At 40.1% G+C, this 15,053-nt stretch overlaps 2 protein-coding genes across 6 annotated transcripts in view; one reads left to right on the top strand and one right to left on the bottom strand.

The window, feature by feature from the left end:
* The window catches only part of TUT4 (terminal uridylyl transferase 4), a 49,094-nt gene extending 39,963 nt beyond the window's left edge, over positions 1–9,131 (top strand). For 2 of the 5 annotated variants that reach the window (XM_050900523.1, XM_050900524.1), the window contains exons 26-30: positions 872–1,032; positions 2,000–2,097; positions 4,706–5,231; positions 7,831–8,004; positions 9,035–9,131. In XM_050900523.1, coding sequence (XP_050756480.1) covers positions 872–1,032; positions 2,000–2,097; positions 4,706–5,231; positions 7,831–8,004; positions 9,035–9,126 — 1,051 coding nt within the window. In that variant the 3' untranslated portion in view covers positions 9,127–9,131. Of the gene's footprint in view, positions 1–871; positions 1,033–1,999; positions 2,098–4,705; positions 5,232–5,697; positions 6,570–7,830; positions 8,005–9,034 lie in introns of those variants that run through there. The other 3 variants (XR_007766841.1, XM_050900525.1, XM_050900526.1) reach the window with 3 other exon arrangements.
* Positions 9,132–10,806: 1,675 nt separating this feature from the next.
* PRPF38A (pre-mRNA processing factor 38A) lies at positions 10,807–14,986 on the bottom strand. The gene is made up of 10 exons (XM_050901369.1): positions 14,853–14,986; positions 14,609–14,768; positions 13,965–14,086; positions 13,382–13,467; positions 13,099–13,209; positions 12,421–12,533; positions 11,859–11,885; positions 11,682–11,779; positions 11,287–11,335; positions 10,807–11,026 (listed from the first exon to the last, which is right to left on the bottom strand). The coding sequence occupies exons 1-10, from the start codon at positions 14,980–14,982 to the stop codon at positions 10,984–10,986; spliced, it is 939 nt and encodes a 312-aa protein (XP_050757326.1). The 5' UTR covers positions 14,983–14,986; the 3' UTR covers positions 10,807–10,983.
* Between the last annotated feature and the right edge of the window lie 67 nt (positions 14,987–15,053).

The following is a 15,053-nucleotide window of genomic DNA, read 5'->3' as shown; positions in this document are numbered from 1 at the left end:
GTGCTCCATAATTCTTCAAAAGATTCTTGGTCTCTTCCTGCTACGAAGTCCTTATTTACAGGCTTTTGTTCAGTCAGCAGAGTTCAAGATACATGAAAGTGGACTGGAACCCTAAGGTCACAGGTTGACTATTTCTTTCAGCCACTCCCTTAACATACTCCTCACAAGCACTAGCAAATTGAATTGCATCACCTCTTTCCCTATATCTGCCTCAGGAAAAGAAGTTGTGATCTCCTCTTCACACAAACTGCTACTACAGCACAGCAACATAGAATCTCTCTCAAATTGTATATACAGCTCACAAAATAGTATTAACATTTAACAGTCCTACAGATATCGGACCTTTATTTCTTGTCTTGGTTCCTGATCACTAGTTCTTCTCCTGTTTGTTGTATTGGTACTGAGTGTTTGAAAGAGCCTCAGTGCTTTCTTTCACATCCTGTCTAGGCTCAGGATGCTAATGTAATCTTATAGAGAAATATGCCATCTCCAGTCAGGGGGAGGTTATATCTGCAAGCTATAGCTAACTTGTTTTGTGTATGTTCTGACTCAGGGGGATTGTTGCATAGAACTACTCCCAAACTAACTGGCAGGCTAAGCCTACTTAACTGCAGGTATAGTTCTGCGCTAATACAGTCAGATAGCTTCTGGACAATTCTGGGGAGCTTCTAAATTTGTTAAGCTTATACAAACAGGTTGTTAACCAGCCCAGATTCTGAAAGTGTTTTTCTGGGATTCCTAAGATACTTGTATTCTGGTACAGCTGTTGGTTATGTAACCATTTCCTTTGAACAAACCAATATAACAACTCGACAGAGATTTTTTTTTTTTTTGTGGTTTTGTGATATTGCTAATAAAAAATATTATTCAGGTTGAAGAAAAAGGAGAATGAGAAAGATGATGAAAAAGAAGTGAAAGAAGATGATAGAGAAACAAGAGAGAAAAGGTGTTTCATCTGTGGGGATGTGGGTCATGTTAGAAGAGATTGTCCTGAATTCAAACAAACGCGTCAGAGAAATAATAGCGTGCCAGGTAAGTTAGTTTATGTGTTGTTAGTATAATTTGAAAGTTCTGAGATGCCTTCTCTCTAGGTTTCTCTACAGACCTGGTAATTATCTTTAAAAATTTCAGCAACTAATTATTTCAGTCATTGCAAATACAGCTTTTCGTCTAAGTGTTGCTTTTCTTCAAGGGCAGTAATGCCTCCTGACGTACAGTCTTTGCATGGGTGGTAAAAATGTACTCAGCAGTATGTATAGTGTACTTCAGGGCATTGCATTATTTGTCTTCCACTCACAATGGGTGCATTTAGGAGTAGTAGAAATTGAATGCATTTCCTCTTCCAAGTGTTTCTCAAATGTTAGCTAACACTCCATTGTCTGTGAGAGGTAAGTAAATGTATTGTCACCAAAAATCAGTGGTCTTAAAGTAACACTTCCAAAAGCATACAGATGCATTAGGAAGCTAGATCCAGCTTTCAAATTACTGTTAGTAATTAGAGACAAGTCTAATTGCAAACCCATTCAAATTAGACCCTTAGGTGCCTGCGGTACTTGAAAAAGTAGAGAAAGCATTCATAAATGAACTTCAAAGAGAACCTTGCTGCTTTTCTGGATTCTGATATCCCTTACCCTCTCTTTTTTTTTTTTCTTTCTTTGCCCAAAAGTTTCTGCTGTTGCTATTGCTATTTAAAATCCCACTGCTTACAGCAGTAGTGTGGAAACTTGTATAAAGTAGCGCTCCTGCCTGATAGCAAAGTGAGCTTGTTCATGCTAGAATTTGTATTACTCAGAATTAGATTTTGGGTTTAGCTGCTATACCTATTAATGTTGGCTGTTGCCAGTAGAGAGAAAGCTTTCCACTTAAAGGAAAGGAGAGGTTAAAGTGATTTACCTACTCTCTGTCACATGAGAGTTAAGGTATCACTGACTCACAGTTCTGTGTTATTGTGTCATCCGTAACCTTGTGTTTTTTATTAACATTTTTGTTCCTTGATTAGGCACCCAGTTGGTCCGAAGCATGGTAAATTCGCAGCTAGTAGCTGTGAGTCAGCAGCAAGTGGAACGACCCTTGCGCACTAGACAGTCATCAGAATGTGTAAGTTCCAATTAGCTATAGTATTGAAGTAAGCAAGCTGTAGCAAACCAGTAATCCTGTTTGCACAGTGTTTCTTCAACAGATTCTGGACTTTATAATGACAACACTGCACTCTGCCAGTTAATGAAACTTTGATTTATAACGTAGTGTCTCTTGGAGAGCATTTATGGCCTTTCAATATGGAAACTACGTAGTCAAATTTCATATGAGATAGCTTGCAATTCTGAAAGGCCAGCTTCACTATCTTTGAGATTTAAGCTGGGATGCCTTTTGAAGTCTTGTGCTTAGTTTTTCTGGCAATGTTCTGGAGTTACTAAGGGAAGTAAAGCATAGCTCATAATTAACATGCTGGAGACTTAGGTTTGTGACTATCATGATTCTCTGTGGTTTAGGAGAACTATCTTAAGGGACTGTCATGAACAGGCAGGGAACACAGATGAATCACACTTCAATTCAGATGTGATACACAGGGCAAAAGTCTGCCAGAGCACACTAGAAGCACAAACAGAACAATGGGGACATTTTTGGTAGTTTTCTCTTAGAACTTGTTCACGTCTCCATAGAACTAGATAAAATATGTTTAACCTGCTTCTAAGTGGAGACGGATAGCAGAGGGTATTTGAGCAAATACAGCTGTTGGAATTTAATGTTTTTGGAGTACAGAATACAGCAGAAATTAATTAATTGTAAGCTATTCATCTGAGAAACATGTGCCTGCTAAAGAAGCTGGCAAGTAAGCAAACATAGCAATCAGGGCTGCTGATCACTAATGCTCTTTGTTCAGTTTACTGCTTTAGGAATAGAGTATTTTCTAACTGATCAGCAAGCATTTATTGGAATGTTTGCTCCAGTAACAGAGACTTTATGACATTTTTACTATAATAATATGCTGTTAAGGAGGGACTGATACAGCCCTAATCTAAGTGAGGGCTGAACTGCCACCATGCTATCACGTGACGCAGGAGTATCTTTTTAGGAGCCTTGTGTTTCTGCTTGGGAAATTGAAGCTGGACATGTGGGTGCACACACAGGCACATCATGCACACTGGACCTACTGCATATGCACATTCTTGTGTCATCTGGATGTCATGGACTGTGTGTGTGTGTTGCATGGTTGTCATTTGGCCAGGATTTCTTGGTGAATATGTGCTGTCCAGGGATTGTTTGAGGAGAATGGGAAGGGGAATGTTAGTGGAGCAAGAGGGAGAGAAAAGGGAAAACAGGAGTGTGGAAGCAGACCAAGAGGCTGGAGCTTCACATTTCTCCTCTCCTGCTGCTGGCATGTCCAGTGCATACTTGTGGTGGCTTAATGTTTGCAGGAAGGCTGTAGTCAGTGCATGTGCTCTATTTTTATAACATTTAAACTGTTAAACTAGTCGTTGTCTTTCAAATCCCAGGTTTACCTTCTCTTCCTGGTTTGATAGAAAGGCATAGGAGGCACTCATACAGGAACAGCTGGAATAGCAGCAGGGACCAGTCCCAGCTTCTGAACTTCAGCTTTTGCCCAGGCAAAGACACACAGCATGCTGCTGTAAGGAACGCTCTGAAAGGCTGGCATGGGGAAGTCCTGCAGACCTCTGGTTATTGAAGAAAAGTGACTGCCAATTTAAACGGACAGGCGAGCAGTCATGGATAGTGACAAGCTGCAGAGACCTTTCACTTCAGACTTTGACAGCAGCTGAGTTACTTGGACTACTACTGAGTTGACTTAGCTGTCTGCTATAGTCTATGGAGGGAGACAAGCAACTCCAGGGGGAGATTGAGATCTGAGATTCAGGTAATCATCTCTGGTTTAGGTAGCTGTCTGTCATTCGAATCTCTCTTTGGAGGCACCTATCTTATACCCTCACCATCTTGTCTCAGTGCTTAAAACCAGATTAGGTTAATCCAGACATTGGTAATAAATTTTGGCAGATGAACCGGGGAACTCTTTTCCCAGCCACCCCAGTTCTTGAAGTGCTTGTCTGCTTAGTTGCAATACCAAACAAATGAAATAGGCTCACGCCTGTTTCTGTTGCTGGTGAAAGGGAAAGCTTTGTAAAAGCTCCGCAAAGGCTGTAATAATTGCTATTTCTGTGCCTTTAGCCATGGCCTAACATCAGGATATGGAGGTTGAAACTGGGTTTTTGGAGTTTCAATTTCTTGTTTAACAGATTAAATAAAAATTAAAGAAATATTAGGAGCTTACTTTGGAATTACTTCAAAAAGTGTCTGTAGTAATAAGAACCACTCTGTTGAGAAGTAAGGTAATGAGTTAATGAGATTCTGGGCTGTAAATAAGTAGGGTGGGGAAGACACTAATTAAAAATCAGAAACAGATGTGGGAGGAGTCTAATGAAGAGCTTGGGGCTGATGTTTGCGCAGAATGATGTTTCTGATCGTGGGATGCGCCACATTAACAGACCAAATTATCTGGTGGTGAAAATCAGTGTCAGTCGAACTGCACTTATTTAAACCAGCAGGAACTTGGGCGTAGTATTTGGGGTGTTGCTGGGGAGTGCTTTGCCTTTTTTATGTATAGTGTAATACAGTGGGTGCTTATTAAAGAAGAACACCATTAAATAGCTAGTGAACTAATCAGAAATACATACTTTTTTTTCCCCTCCAGTCTGATTCGCATCAGTCATCTTACTCTCCACAACCTCAACAATTTACACAGAATTCCTCTCAGCCAGCCTCCATTAACCAGACTCAGCCACAACCAATATCCCAGTCTAAGCACGTTCCGCAACCACAGCAGGGTGCACAGCCACCCCATCAGGTCCAGCTGTCTTTGTTTAACTTTCCCCAATCTCCCCCAGGTCAGTATTCCACCTTGCATAACCTGGGACTACTTCAGATGCACCATCACCACCAAATTCAGCTTCCCAACACTTCTTGGCCTATTCATGGGCCCGTTATTCACTCTGCACCGGGTAACCCTGCTCATTCTACAAATGTTCCATTTTCTATGAGATCTGGCAGCAGCAGCACCACAAATAACCAGAGCAGTGTAAGCTTGAATGATCCCAGTATCATCTTTGCACAGCCTGCTGCCAGGCCCATGGGAATCCCCAGCACTTCTCATGAGGGACACTGGCACAATCCTGTGACTCCAAACTCACTGGTGAACAATGGCACTGTGGGGAATTCAGGTAACTCTTCTCTGTTGTATCAAACCTCTCACACTTTGTGTACAAGTGTTAAGTGTTACAGAAACAGCTAACTCTTTCAACTTGTTTTATATTAAAAATATGATGCTTAAGAAACTAAGTCATTACCTTCACTGTCTTAACATTTTTGTAGGAAAAAAACTAGGCAAGTTGGATCATTGTAACTTTTAGGCATTGGTCCTATCTGCCATTGACAACTGTGCAACACATGAGAAATCATGCATTCAACTGAGAAATGTTCTAATAATTGTTTGAGTCTAAAGCACAGTTCTGTGAATATGCTTACAAATATGGTTTCCATTTATGTTGTTATGTAGTTTATTAGATGAATGCTGAGACTGCAACTACAAACTTAGAGACTGGCAGAATTATGGTTGTGCAAGTTGAATGTTGCCTCCTTGCATTTAGTGCAATATAACATGATCTTATGCATTCTTTTTTCCTACAGTTTATCCTGCCACATTTAACTTCCGTAATCTTGATGTCATTTCCTGAAAATACTTCATACAGATTTTCCCTGCGACAAGTGGGCAACAGCCTTTTGCCTCATACCAAAGCCAAGTACATTTGTATGTTTGAGGCTGAGAAAAACAGTATATAGTAATTAAAGCCCGTACACTTTTCTGTGCAACATAAACCGTGGCAGCCCCTAAATTTAACTGTGATCTTTACATCATGATAATGGTCTTTTGATTTATTGAGTGTGTAACTCCTCCTGTGTTTAAAAAAAATATAGCCATCATACAATATACTGATGCAGTTGTTCATCATGAGATGGAAATTTTGAATCTCCTGCAGCGCCTTTCTCTGCACTAATAAGGCGATTGACAGCAACAGTAGATTTTCAGCTGAGTCAACAGTATTGGATGAGGTATAATTCACCAATGAGTTTCAGATATTTGGTGAGATGCTGGAGATTCATGTTTTTCTCTTCAGAGCTTTGTGGGGAACGTATTTTAGAGGATACAGAAACTTCTACCAGTGTGTTTTCTGTGCCTTCAGTGTGCTTTGTCCCTACCTCTCCATTTCTGATCTTAATTCTCTGTCCAGGCTCATCTGTCCCCTCCTCCCTGTCTACCCCAGCTCTGACTTTTTCTCAAGCAGCTCCTTCCAATCCAAGTCTTCTTACCCAGGTAGCTGCCTTCTTTCAGACAAGCTCCCCAAATCCTAGTTTCTGCTCCATTCTCCCTTAACGAGTCCCATTTCTCATCATGTAGTCAGTCAGTCCCTGTCTTCAGTCTTTTTCCTTTTGCTCTATCTCAGTGTGTTTGCTTCCACTCTCATCATACCTGCACAGGTGGTTTCCCAGTTTTCTTGTGCTGTCAGTCACAGTATTTTTTTTTTTTTTTTCCCCTTCCCTCACCTTCCATCTATTTCCAGTCTCATCACACTCCTTTTCCTAGTTCCCAGTCCTGGTATTTTTCCTCTTTGTATTTTAATCAGTTTTGTTTCCTTTTTGGCTTAGATGCCACTAAGGTGGGGTCACAGGGTAGGCACGCGGTAGAGATGAGCTGTCTGCTCTCTGTTTGAAGCCTCCTTTCTTACTTGCTCGGGACAATTTGGGAACAGTAAGTTTGTGGAAACTTTGTCTTGGCTCACATAACCTTGACTTGGAAGGAGCGACTTTACTCTCTTTTCAGTAGACAATTGATCAGAAGTAGGATCGTTAGAAGTTTCAGACAGACAACTTTTTTTCATGCATACTCCAGAGCCATGCTTCATGTTTTATTCTATAAAAGTTACTGTTCTTTTTAAATGCGTAGCTTACTTTTATTTAATGAAAGTGTGCCTGCAAGTTTTTTTTATGATGAGCCTGAAGGGGAACTGATATACTGAGAAGGATAGTTATTTAAATGTATTTATTCATTTTGGAATGTACATTGAGCAAGTTTTAAAATTAGCAGGCACCGCTGTGTCTTATAAAATTGGGAGCTATGAACAAAAAGTGCAGGATTAGTAATACAGCATTTGGCATCAACTGTTGTGTGTCTAGCCTCTTTGGATGCTTGATTTCTCATCCTTAATGCTGCACTAATACTAGATTTGTAAATGGAACAGCTTACAATTTGTTTACTTATTTCAAAAGTTTTTATTTTTCTCCCTAAAAATCAATTTTAAGTTGGTCCAATGATCTAGACATCAAGTTTCTTAAGCATGCAGGTATTAGTGGAATTCCAGTGTACATCTGAGAATTATTTCTTGCAGTAGGATAATAGCTTTCATGTCACAGCTGTGTCAGTGATAGTGGATATCTGTGTGGGATCAGATATTAGTAACATTGTTCAGACCTTGTATTTTTCATCGTGAGAATGACATAGGAATAGTGAAATTGTAGGTCTTGATTTTAATCCTGATTCATCCTCTGTCTTCCTCCCCAATAAATTCTATTATAGTGAATAATGGAGTAATTTAGGTGGTAATTTTTATTGATGTATATTTAAAAAAAAATAACAGAGTAGCACATCAGACTAATCACATTAAGTCCCCCGCAAACTGTTATTTAAGATGTAAATTGTATTTGTGACTTACTGTTTAATTATTTCAACTTGCAATGTGCTTTTCCCTTTCAATTGAAAAATAGATCAGGGTTTCCAAGGACAGTTTGGTAAAATGAACCCTCCTTCTGTCCCTTGGGACCATGGGACCCCTACCCATTTTCCTCTCCTCCGAGGAGCGTGGCCTTACAATATGCCTCAGAACTACATGCAGCAGGGAAATGCCAGCTATCCACCGAACAAACCTTTCTACCCTCAAGGTACTAGAACTAGTATATGAATCAACAGCTCATGCAACATGTCTCTTTACTGTCTTAAAGGCTTTAAAAGCCAAGGAATCATGTTTCACTTGCTAGGCTCCCTGGAACCATAATGAATCCAAGAGTCAAATCAACACTTCGGCTTCCTGTATGGATGGATGAAAATCTTTGTGGGAGGGAAGGGGTTAAATCACATTCTGAAATCTGAGCCAATTTGCAGTCTGCTGCACTGCTAGCCTCTTTCTCCTTCACTGCTGCTATCTCACTGTAGAGCCACCTCTGCTTAAGATGATTTGCCCATGAGCATGTTAAGAATATGCAGAAATTTTTGTCCTAATTAATTTTATTTGGCTTTTGTACCTTGCCTTGTGGAATGACTTACATAGATAAAAACTTGCAAGACCATAGAATAATTCAGGTTGGAAGGGGCCTCTGGAGGTTATCTAGTCCAACTCGTCTGCAGTCAAAGCAGCACTAACTTCAAAGTTAGATCAGGTTCAGTTATTCAGGGTATGTTGAAGGACACTTTATCTCAGCTCTTTCTGATGCTAGTGAATGGTAAAGGTGTTCAGCATCTGGCAGGTCTGGGAAGGGCTGTAGGAAAAAGACCTTTGGCTCCACTAAGAGAGAAACTATGCCCAAATTTTACTTGGAGGCTTTGCAATTACTGTGTTGCTGGGTCACCTAGTATAAAATGAGAGATACTGGCACCAAATCCTTTTTTCAAAATCTAATCTATTGGCTGTAGCAAGGTTTCCAAGTGAGACCCATATTTAAAAACCCTGAAATTACTTTTGTTAAGTAACTAAAGTAATGCAACAAAATGATGTATTGATGATTCTGAGGGAATTTTGGAGATAGGATTAAAGTAATACCCCATTGTCCCATTAAATGGGTTAGTTGTACAGATAGCATTTGTGTCAGTCTAGTAAATGGCTTTATTTCTAAGTAAGATTAATACATTGAATATAGCCAAACACTGTTAAATGTATTTAATTTGCTGAAGTAATTGTAATCCATTTTCTTTTAGCTGGTCCACTGATGCAGAGTAACCAGCGGTTCTCGCTTCTGTCTCAAGGACACCCACACTTGAATCTGAATTACATTCAACAGAAAAAGTGAAATTTAAGGGGATTGTGGGTGGGTGGGGGGAGGGGAGGAAAAAAATTCAGGTTCTGATTTAAAATCTTAATGCAACATGTTTAGATACAAGATTATTTAAGACTGTTTTTAAACTGTATCATTTGTACATAGATATGAACTATAGTTTTTACTAGTATCACAAAACTGAGTGATACAAATTTAATCTATTTTATTACCCTATTTTTAAGGGGAATTGTGTTTTGTTTTATCTTGATAAACTGTAAAGAGAGAGAATTTTTAAAATTAAGTTCTTTATTTTCTATTAGCTGTATTCATACTTTGGTTGCTTCAGACTTTATATATATTGTTCTAAAAAAAATAAAATTAGAAGGGGATTTCATGTGTTTAAAAATTTGTCACTTCTATTCTTTACAGAACTATGTAGTGCCAAAAAACTTTTTAAAAGAAAAATAAAACTGCAAAAAAAGGACATAAGACTTCCTCTTCCCTATTTGTATGCATGCTTGCATTTAACTGTAATTAGGAAACCAGAATAGTAAAAATGGCTTTAATTTAGATATCTTAAAGAAGAGATGAAAGATGAGCAGCTTTAATGAGTCATACAATCAGTATACCTGTTTTTCCCCATGCTGGTGTCATTGCACGTGTTGTTCACAGCCAGTGTGTCTCTCTTGTAAAATACTTGATTTGAGGGAAGAGTACGCCTGCTCTTCTGTTCATAAAGTTTGCAAAATAATATGAAAATACTCTAGAAAAATCAGGCTGTACTGTGAAGTAATTTTAAAGAGGACTTTCCATAAATTCACTTGGCATACTACTTTTTGTGTTGCAACACTCATTGGGCAGTATGTGAAAACACTTAAGCCATAAATGCAGTGTTCAGGAGATAAACCTGTCAGTCCCTGCTCCTGAAGCAAGACTATGAATAAAGGGATGGTACATAAGGGGTTTAACACAACTGATTTCCTGTGATACGTAATTAAATGTACTAAGATGAGAACTGGCACTTGAGTAAGAGCTTAATTATTCTTAATTTGAAAAACAAGGACTTGCTGAACGCCAGCTTCATTCAGAGAAGGTAGAGCTGAGCATAATTGTGTCATATTCTGTCGCCAGTCACAGGTAGGCCACAAACTAGGCTCAAAGAGTGGTTTACTGTCTTTAAATATACTGAATAACTTCTTGCCTGAAACGAATTAAGAAGTGGTGCTTTGTACTGCTTGAAGCTTCTAAACTGTCCGATAGTAGCATCAGAAGCAGCATATCATTAGACTTAAGGATGATTCTTACAAAGGAACCAGTAACAGCTGTGTCTTGGAGAGCTGTTTTAAGTTAGTTCTTGCTTTTAGTAAACACACTGGATTATGACAGTCTTACTTCCTTTCCTGCACTGAAGGTTTGAGATGATAGTTACAAACACTGAAGAGCTACCAGCCTGAACTAACTCAAACATACTCTCACTTTGGCAACTGAATGCAGTGACTGTTTGTCAGAACAACGCCCTGATTTGAGAATGAAGCCAGCTTCAACAAGGGGACATATAAACAAAGTATTATGAAAGAAACGGCAAGGAGCCTTTAAAGACAACCCCCCCCTTTTTTTATTGCTCTTCACTAGTTTTTACAGGCCTTGAGAAAAACAATTTAAAAACAATCCTCAAATTCTATCACGAGGATGAGTAACTAACTACATAAAAAGTATCCTTAGCTTTCTTTTAATTAAAAAACTCAAACAAACAAGACTTGTACAAGAGGAGAAGGATTAAAGAAATGGACTGCTAAAGCAGCCAGTACATATCCAGCTGTCCTGTAAAGCAAATAGGACAGTATTAGACTGCAGTTCAAGGTCCTTAAACTGTGTGCTGGATTTAGTTTGTTATTCATTCCCTCGCCGACTCTTCTTGTGACTTTTCTTAGATCTGAAACAGAAAAAAAAAAAAAGCGCCATATGCCACAGTATTCGTAATTGTTTTGAAAGACCAAGGTGATTCATAGCAGTAAGTGGTGTTTTCTGTGGTCAAATACGGATAGTGTGACTTGACTACAACACTGAGGGAGATACTGTATGAAATATTTGATCTCCAACATTGTAAGAAGACCTTCAGTCCCCAAGATTAAGTGACAAGTAAGAGCTCCTACAGCAGTACAGACACCCTTAAGAAATAGGCCAAGCCCTTACCTTTCAGGTGATTTGGAATGACTTCTGTGTCTGTGACTACGATGATGCCCTATGAGATAAAAAGGTTACAGTTACTTCCATAGACCCTGGAATTCTTTTTTGTTTTGCTAATGCAATCTGCTTCTAGTGACCAGGTGTCCTAGATAATGCCAGAACAACCCTAGCCTTAATCAGGCACTCAAATTAACCTCCTGGCAAATATTTGAAAAATGTACTCAAGGCAATTTTGCATGTATTAAAGGAGTTCTCCAGCTATGCTTTCATATAACTAGCGGTTTTATGAGCCAGATTAAGCACCTATGCTACCTTCTTGATACTGTGACACAGATTTTTCCTGCACTGAATGTTCTGCTGATGAAGACTTGCCAGAGTTAATCTGTAAATGACAAAAATACCTGGAGATTTAGATCTTGATCTGTGGCGTCTCTCCCTGGATCTGCTCCGGTGTCGTCTTGGGCTTTTGCTACGATGCCTCTCCCGGCGTGGTGATGGACTGCGAGAAAGGAAGCTTTTATGATAGCTGTACTAAAAACGCACACATTCTAAGATTAAATAATAGAATAAAAGACTACCTTCTTCTCTTTGGAGAGCGGCTTCGCCTGTAATTGGGGAAGAAAAGAAAAAGTCGCTAAAAATCATTAGCAGAACCAGCTGTTTAACTTCCCATATTCTCCAGCAACGGCACCAGGGCTTCCCTTGCACTCCCTTGTGTCCCCAGTTGGTGTGTGTTTGGCCTCCTGCACAAGAGGCTTGTGGAATGGCCCACACAGTAAGCAAATGAGGTTAGTGATGAGTTTTTCCTGGCTTATTATCAGTAAGAACATGTGACAGGATTTACTCTGCAGCCTCTGGCTTACATGAAAACAAAGCATTTGGTTCTCCGTAATATCTTCACTGTATTGTCAAATTTAGCTAAAGTTGGCCAGCAAGTTCAAGAGTTACTGAAGGACTAGAGAAACAGGCAGATTGGGTTGACTGTGGCTGTGCAATGCAACTCCTTACTTTAGAAAGTAGCTAAAGGAACTGGGAGGTGTAAGAGATTCTGGCTGAACTGTCATCTTCACTTCTGTGCTTTGCTCCAGCCATCTGCAGTACAATAGGTGTAAAAATATTGCTCAAGAAGAGCCATGTCACCTTCTTGGAGACCTGCTTCGGCTTCGCCTGTATCGCACAGCTGGAGATCTGCGAGGTTTATCAAGGTCTCTGTAGCCTCTTCTGCGGTGGTCAGGAGAGGGTGCTCGTTCCAGCTGGAAACAATGGTGGGGGAAGATTCTGTAAATCTTGTTTCATCAAGGTTTTTCTCTATCAGTAAAGATTTCTGAACAGTTAATATAAATGACAAAAGTCATGCAATCAAACTTCCCCATCCTCAAGTATTTCATATTCAGAAGCGAGTGGTACTGCCTAAGTTTGCCAACTGGAAATTAAAATGGCCACCTCTCATACTGTTGATTCTTAAGGAGTACAGCAGAATTGACTACGATGGTCACCATAACTTCCATCATCACCTTTAGTTCTCTCCATTATATATGTATGTAAAACAGTTTATCTGAAATATGTTTAACACAGAACAGATCCAGATTTGTGAATTTCAGGAGACAGAAAAGTTTGACAAACACAGAGCACTTGAGAACTGCTTCAGGGTCTAACAAGTTCTCACAGGCAGGTTACATGCAAATATGTTAAGAGGGGAGATAAGAGTTGCAAGCAGCCTCCTTGTGCCTCCCCTCAAATATTTCTCATAGGCCATAGAGTGTTCTGTGGTGGTTCAGCACCAGCTTTAACTATCCCTTTCCAAAATAGTTCACCAACCTTTTCATCTTCCTCTTCCTCCTCCTCACTAGATTCTACATCATCCATGTCTTCTTCCAAAGCACTAACACGAGGCTCGAGTTGCTCAGCTTCTTCCAGAACGTATCGTTTCTAGGAGAAATTACAACTTCATCTTACATAACCCAAGTAAGAACGAACACCTAAGGAGGCATCTCGTGTGCCAGAAGGGCCTGTATCGTAGCTTTATGCAACAAGCCAGTAGCTGATACAACTACTGAATCTGACGCAGTTAAGAATTCCATAACCATTTACTTTTCCAAACCTGTAATCGAGGCAGAATGATATCGCATACACGTTCCTCGTGGAGCAGTTCATCAATAAATTCATCCACATGCATCAATTCAAATTCTGTGGGGGGGGAAATAGCATTTAAAAGACAAGATTACACTAGCGGCTAGAGTAAAGATGAAACGCTTCAGACAATTTACGTTAGGTGGGCTGTACAAACAACAGTTCTAAAATCATTCTCAAAGATGAGGAAAATCATTAGGCCTGTCTTGCAAAAAGGAAATTACTGCACAGCTAGGATTAGCAGATTCACAGTGCTTAAACCAGCATTCAAACGGTGTTTCTTTGGTATTTATGGAACTGCATTTCAGTGCCCAACAGAAAACACAAGCACTTGGGGAAAGCAAAATAAGCAAGGCAGTTCTCATTTGTACAAGTCAGCAAGACCAACAACAGGCTATCCAAAGGATGAATAAGTAAAAGGTTTAAAAAAATGGTTATGCCACAATTTAAGCTTGTATTACTAAAGAGAATATTTACTTTTATCTAGCATGATACATTTTTTTAACAAAAGGTCATCTATGAGGTACTAAGAAACCACAACTAAGAGTGCTTACCTCCATTTCTGTTCTGACTTTTTATTTTTCGATAGTCATTGTACAGTGGTTCAAGATACTTGTAGCAGTCAATGGCAGTGCCCGTCAATCTCATGTACAATGCACCAAGCATTCGGACATACCTGAAAAGTAAACCATTTCATGCATCTGACCTCTTTGCATAGTTAGCAGTGCAGATAAGAGTTTTCCCCCATAAGTTTCTGAGGAAAATCAGTACACTAAAATAAATAGAATACACAACCATCTAGATTTTCTCCTTCAAGTACTCAAGTATATATATAAAAATATATATATACTCAAGTATACGTATATATCTCTGTATGGGTGCATTATCACTCACAAAGATGAAAGAAATACTGAAGAAAAAGGAGATTAATATGGCTCCCTTAAGGCACCTCATTCTAAATACTTCAGGCGGAGGTGCATTATCACAGAGAGCACATGCCACAAAGGCAAGCCATTCCAACAGCCCAAGTGACAAGGAGAACAGTCTTGAAAGCAAGAGGAAGGACATGCTTTTTAGCAAGAACAGTTTATTAGGGCCCACTAAAAGCTAAACCCTGCACTGAGGTTTCCCTGGCTGTTTTGGACAGTTTCATTCAGTACAACAACCAAAAGAAGTAAAAACGAAGCTACCAACTTACTTGAAGTCCTCGTTTTTTATGAACTCCACGATGATGTCCTTTTCGGGCTGGATCTGCAGCATCTTCAGCGTCAAGCACAAGAAGGGCGTAGGCTTAATATTCCCGCCATAGACACCCCCCACGTACTTCAGCTCCATGGCCTTGTCCACCACCAGCTCGGCTAGGAGAGGGACAGGCCGTCAGCACAGGCTCCTCACCGAGATCCCTGCCGAGCCCCCTCCCGCCCCAGCCCGCCCCGCCATACCCGTCAGGCCGAAGCACTCCTCCTTCCAGTACTTGGACTCGTAGATGCGGGTGCGGATGATCTTCTCCACCAGGTACTGCGGGTTGGTGCCGTGGATGCTGTGCGCGTCCTTCACCGTCCGGTTCGCCATGGCGGCCGCTAGACAGCCCCCCTCAACTCCTCGGCGGGCCGCCCCGCTCCCCTTCCGTGAGGGGTTGCAGC

Source organism: Gymnogyps californianus, chromosome 8 (assembly GCF_018139145.2).
Source record: "Gymnogyps californianus isolate 813 chromosome 8, ASM1813914v2, whole genome shotgun sequence".
NCBI classification, from domain to species: domain Eukaryota; kingdom Metazoa; phylum Chordata; class Aves; order Accipitriformes; family Cathartidae; genus Gymnogyps; species Gymnogyps californianus.
The sequence above is the reverse complement of the archived record's forward strand: the minus strand, read 5'-3'. Positions and strand labels throughout refer to the sequence as shown.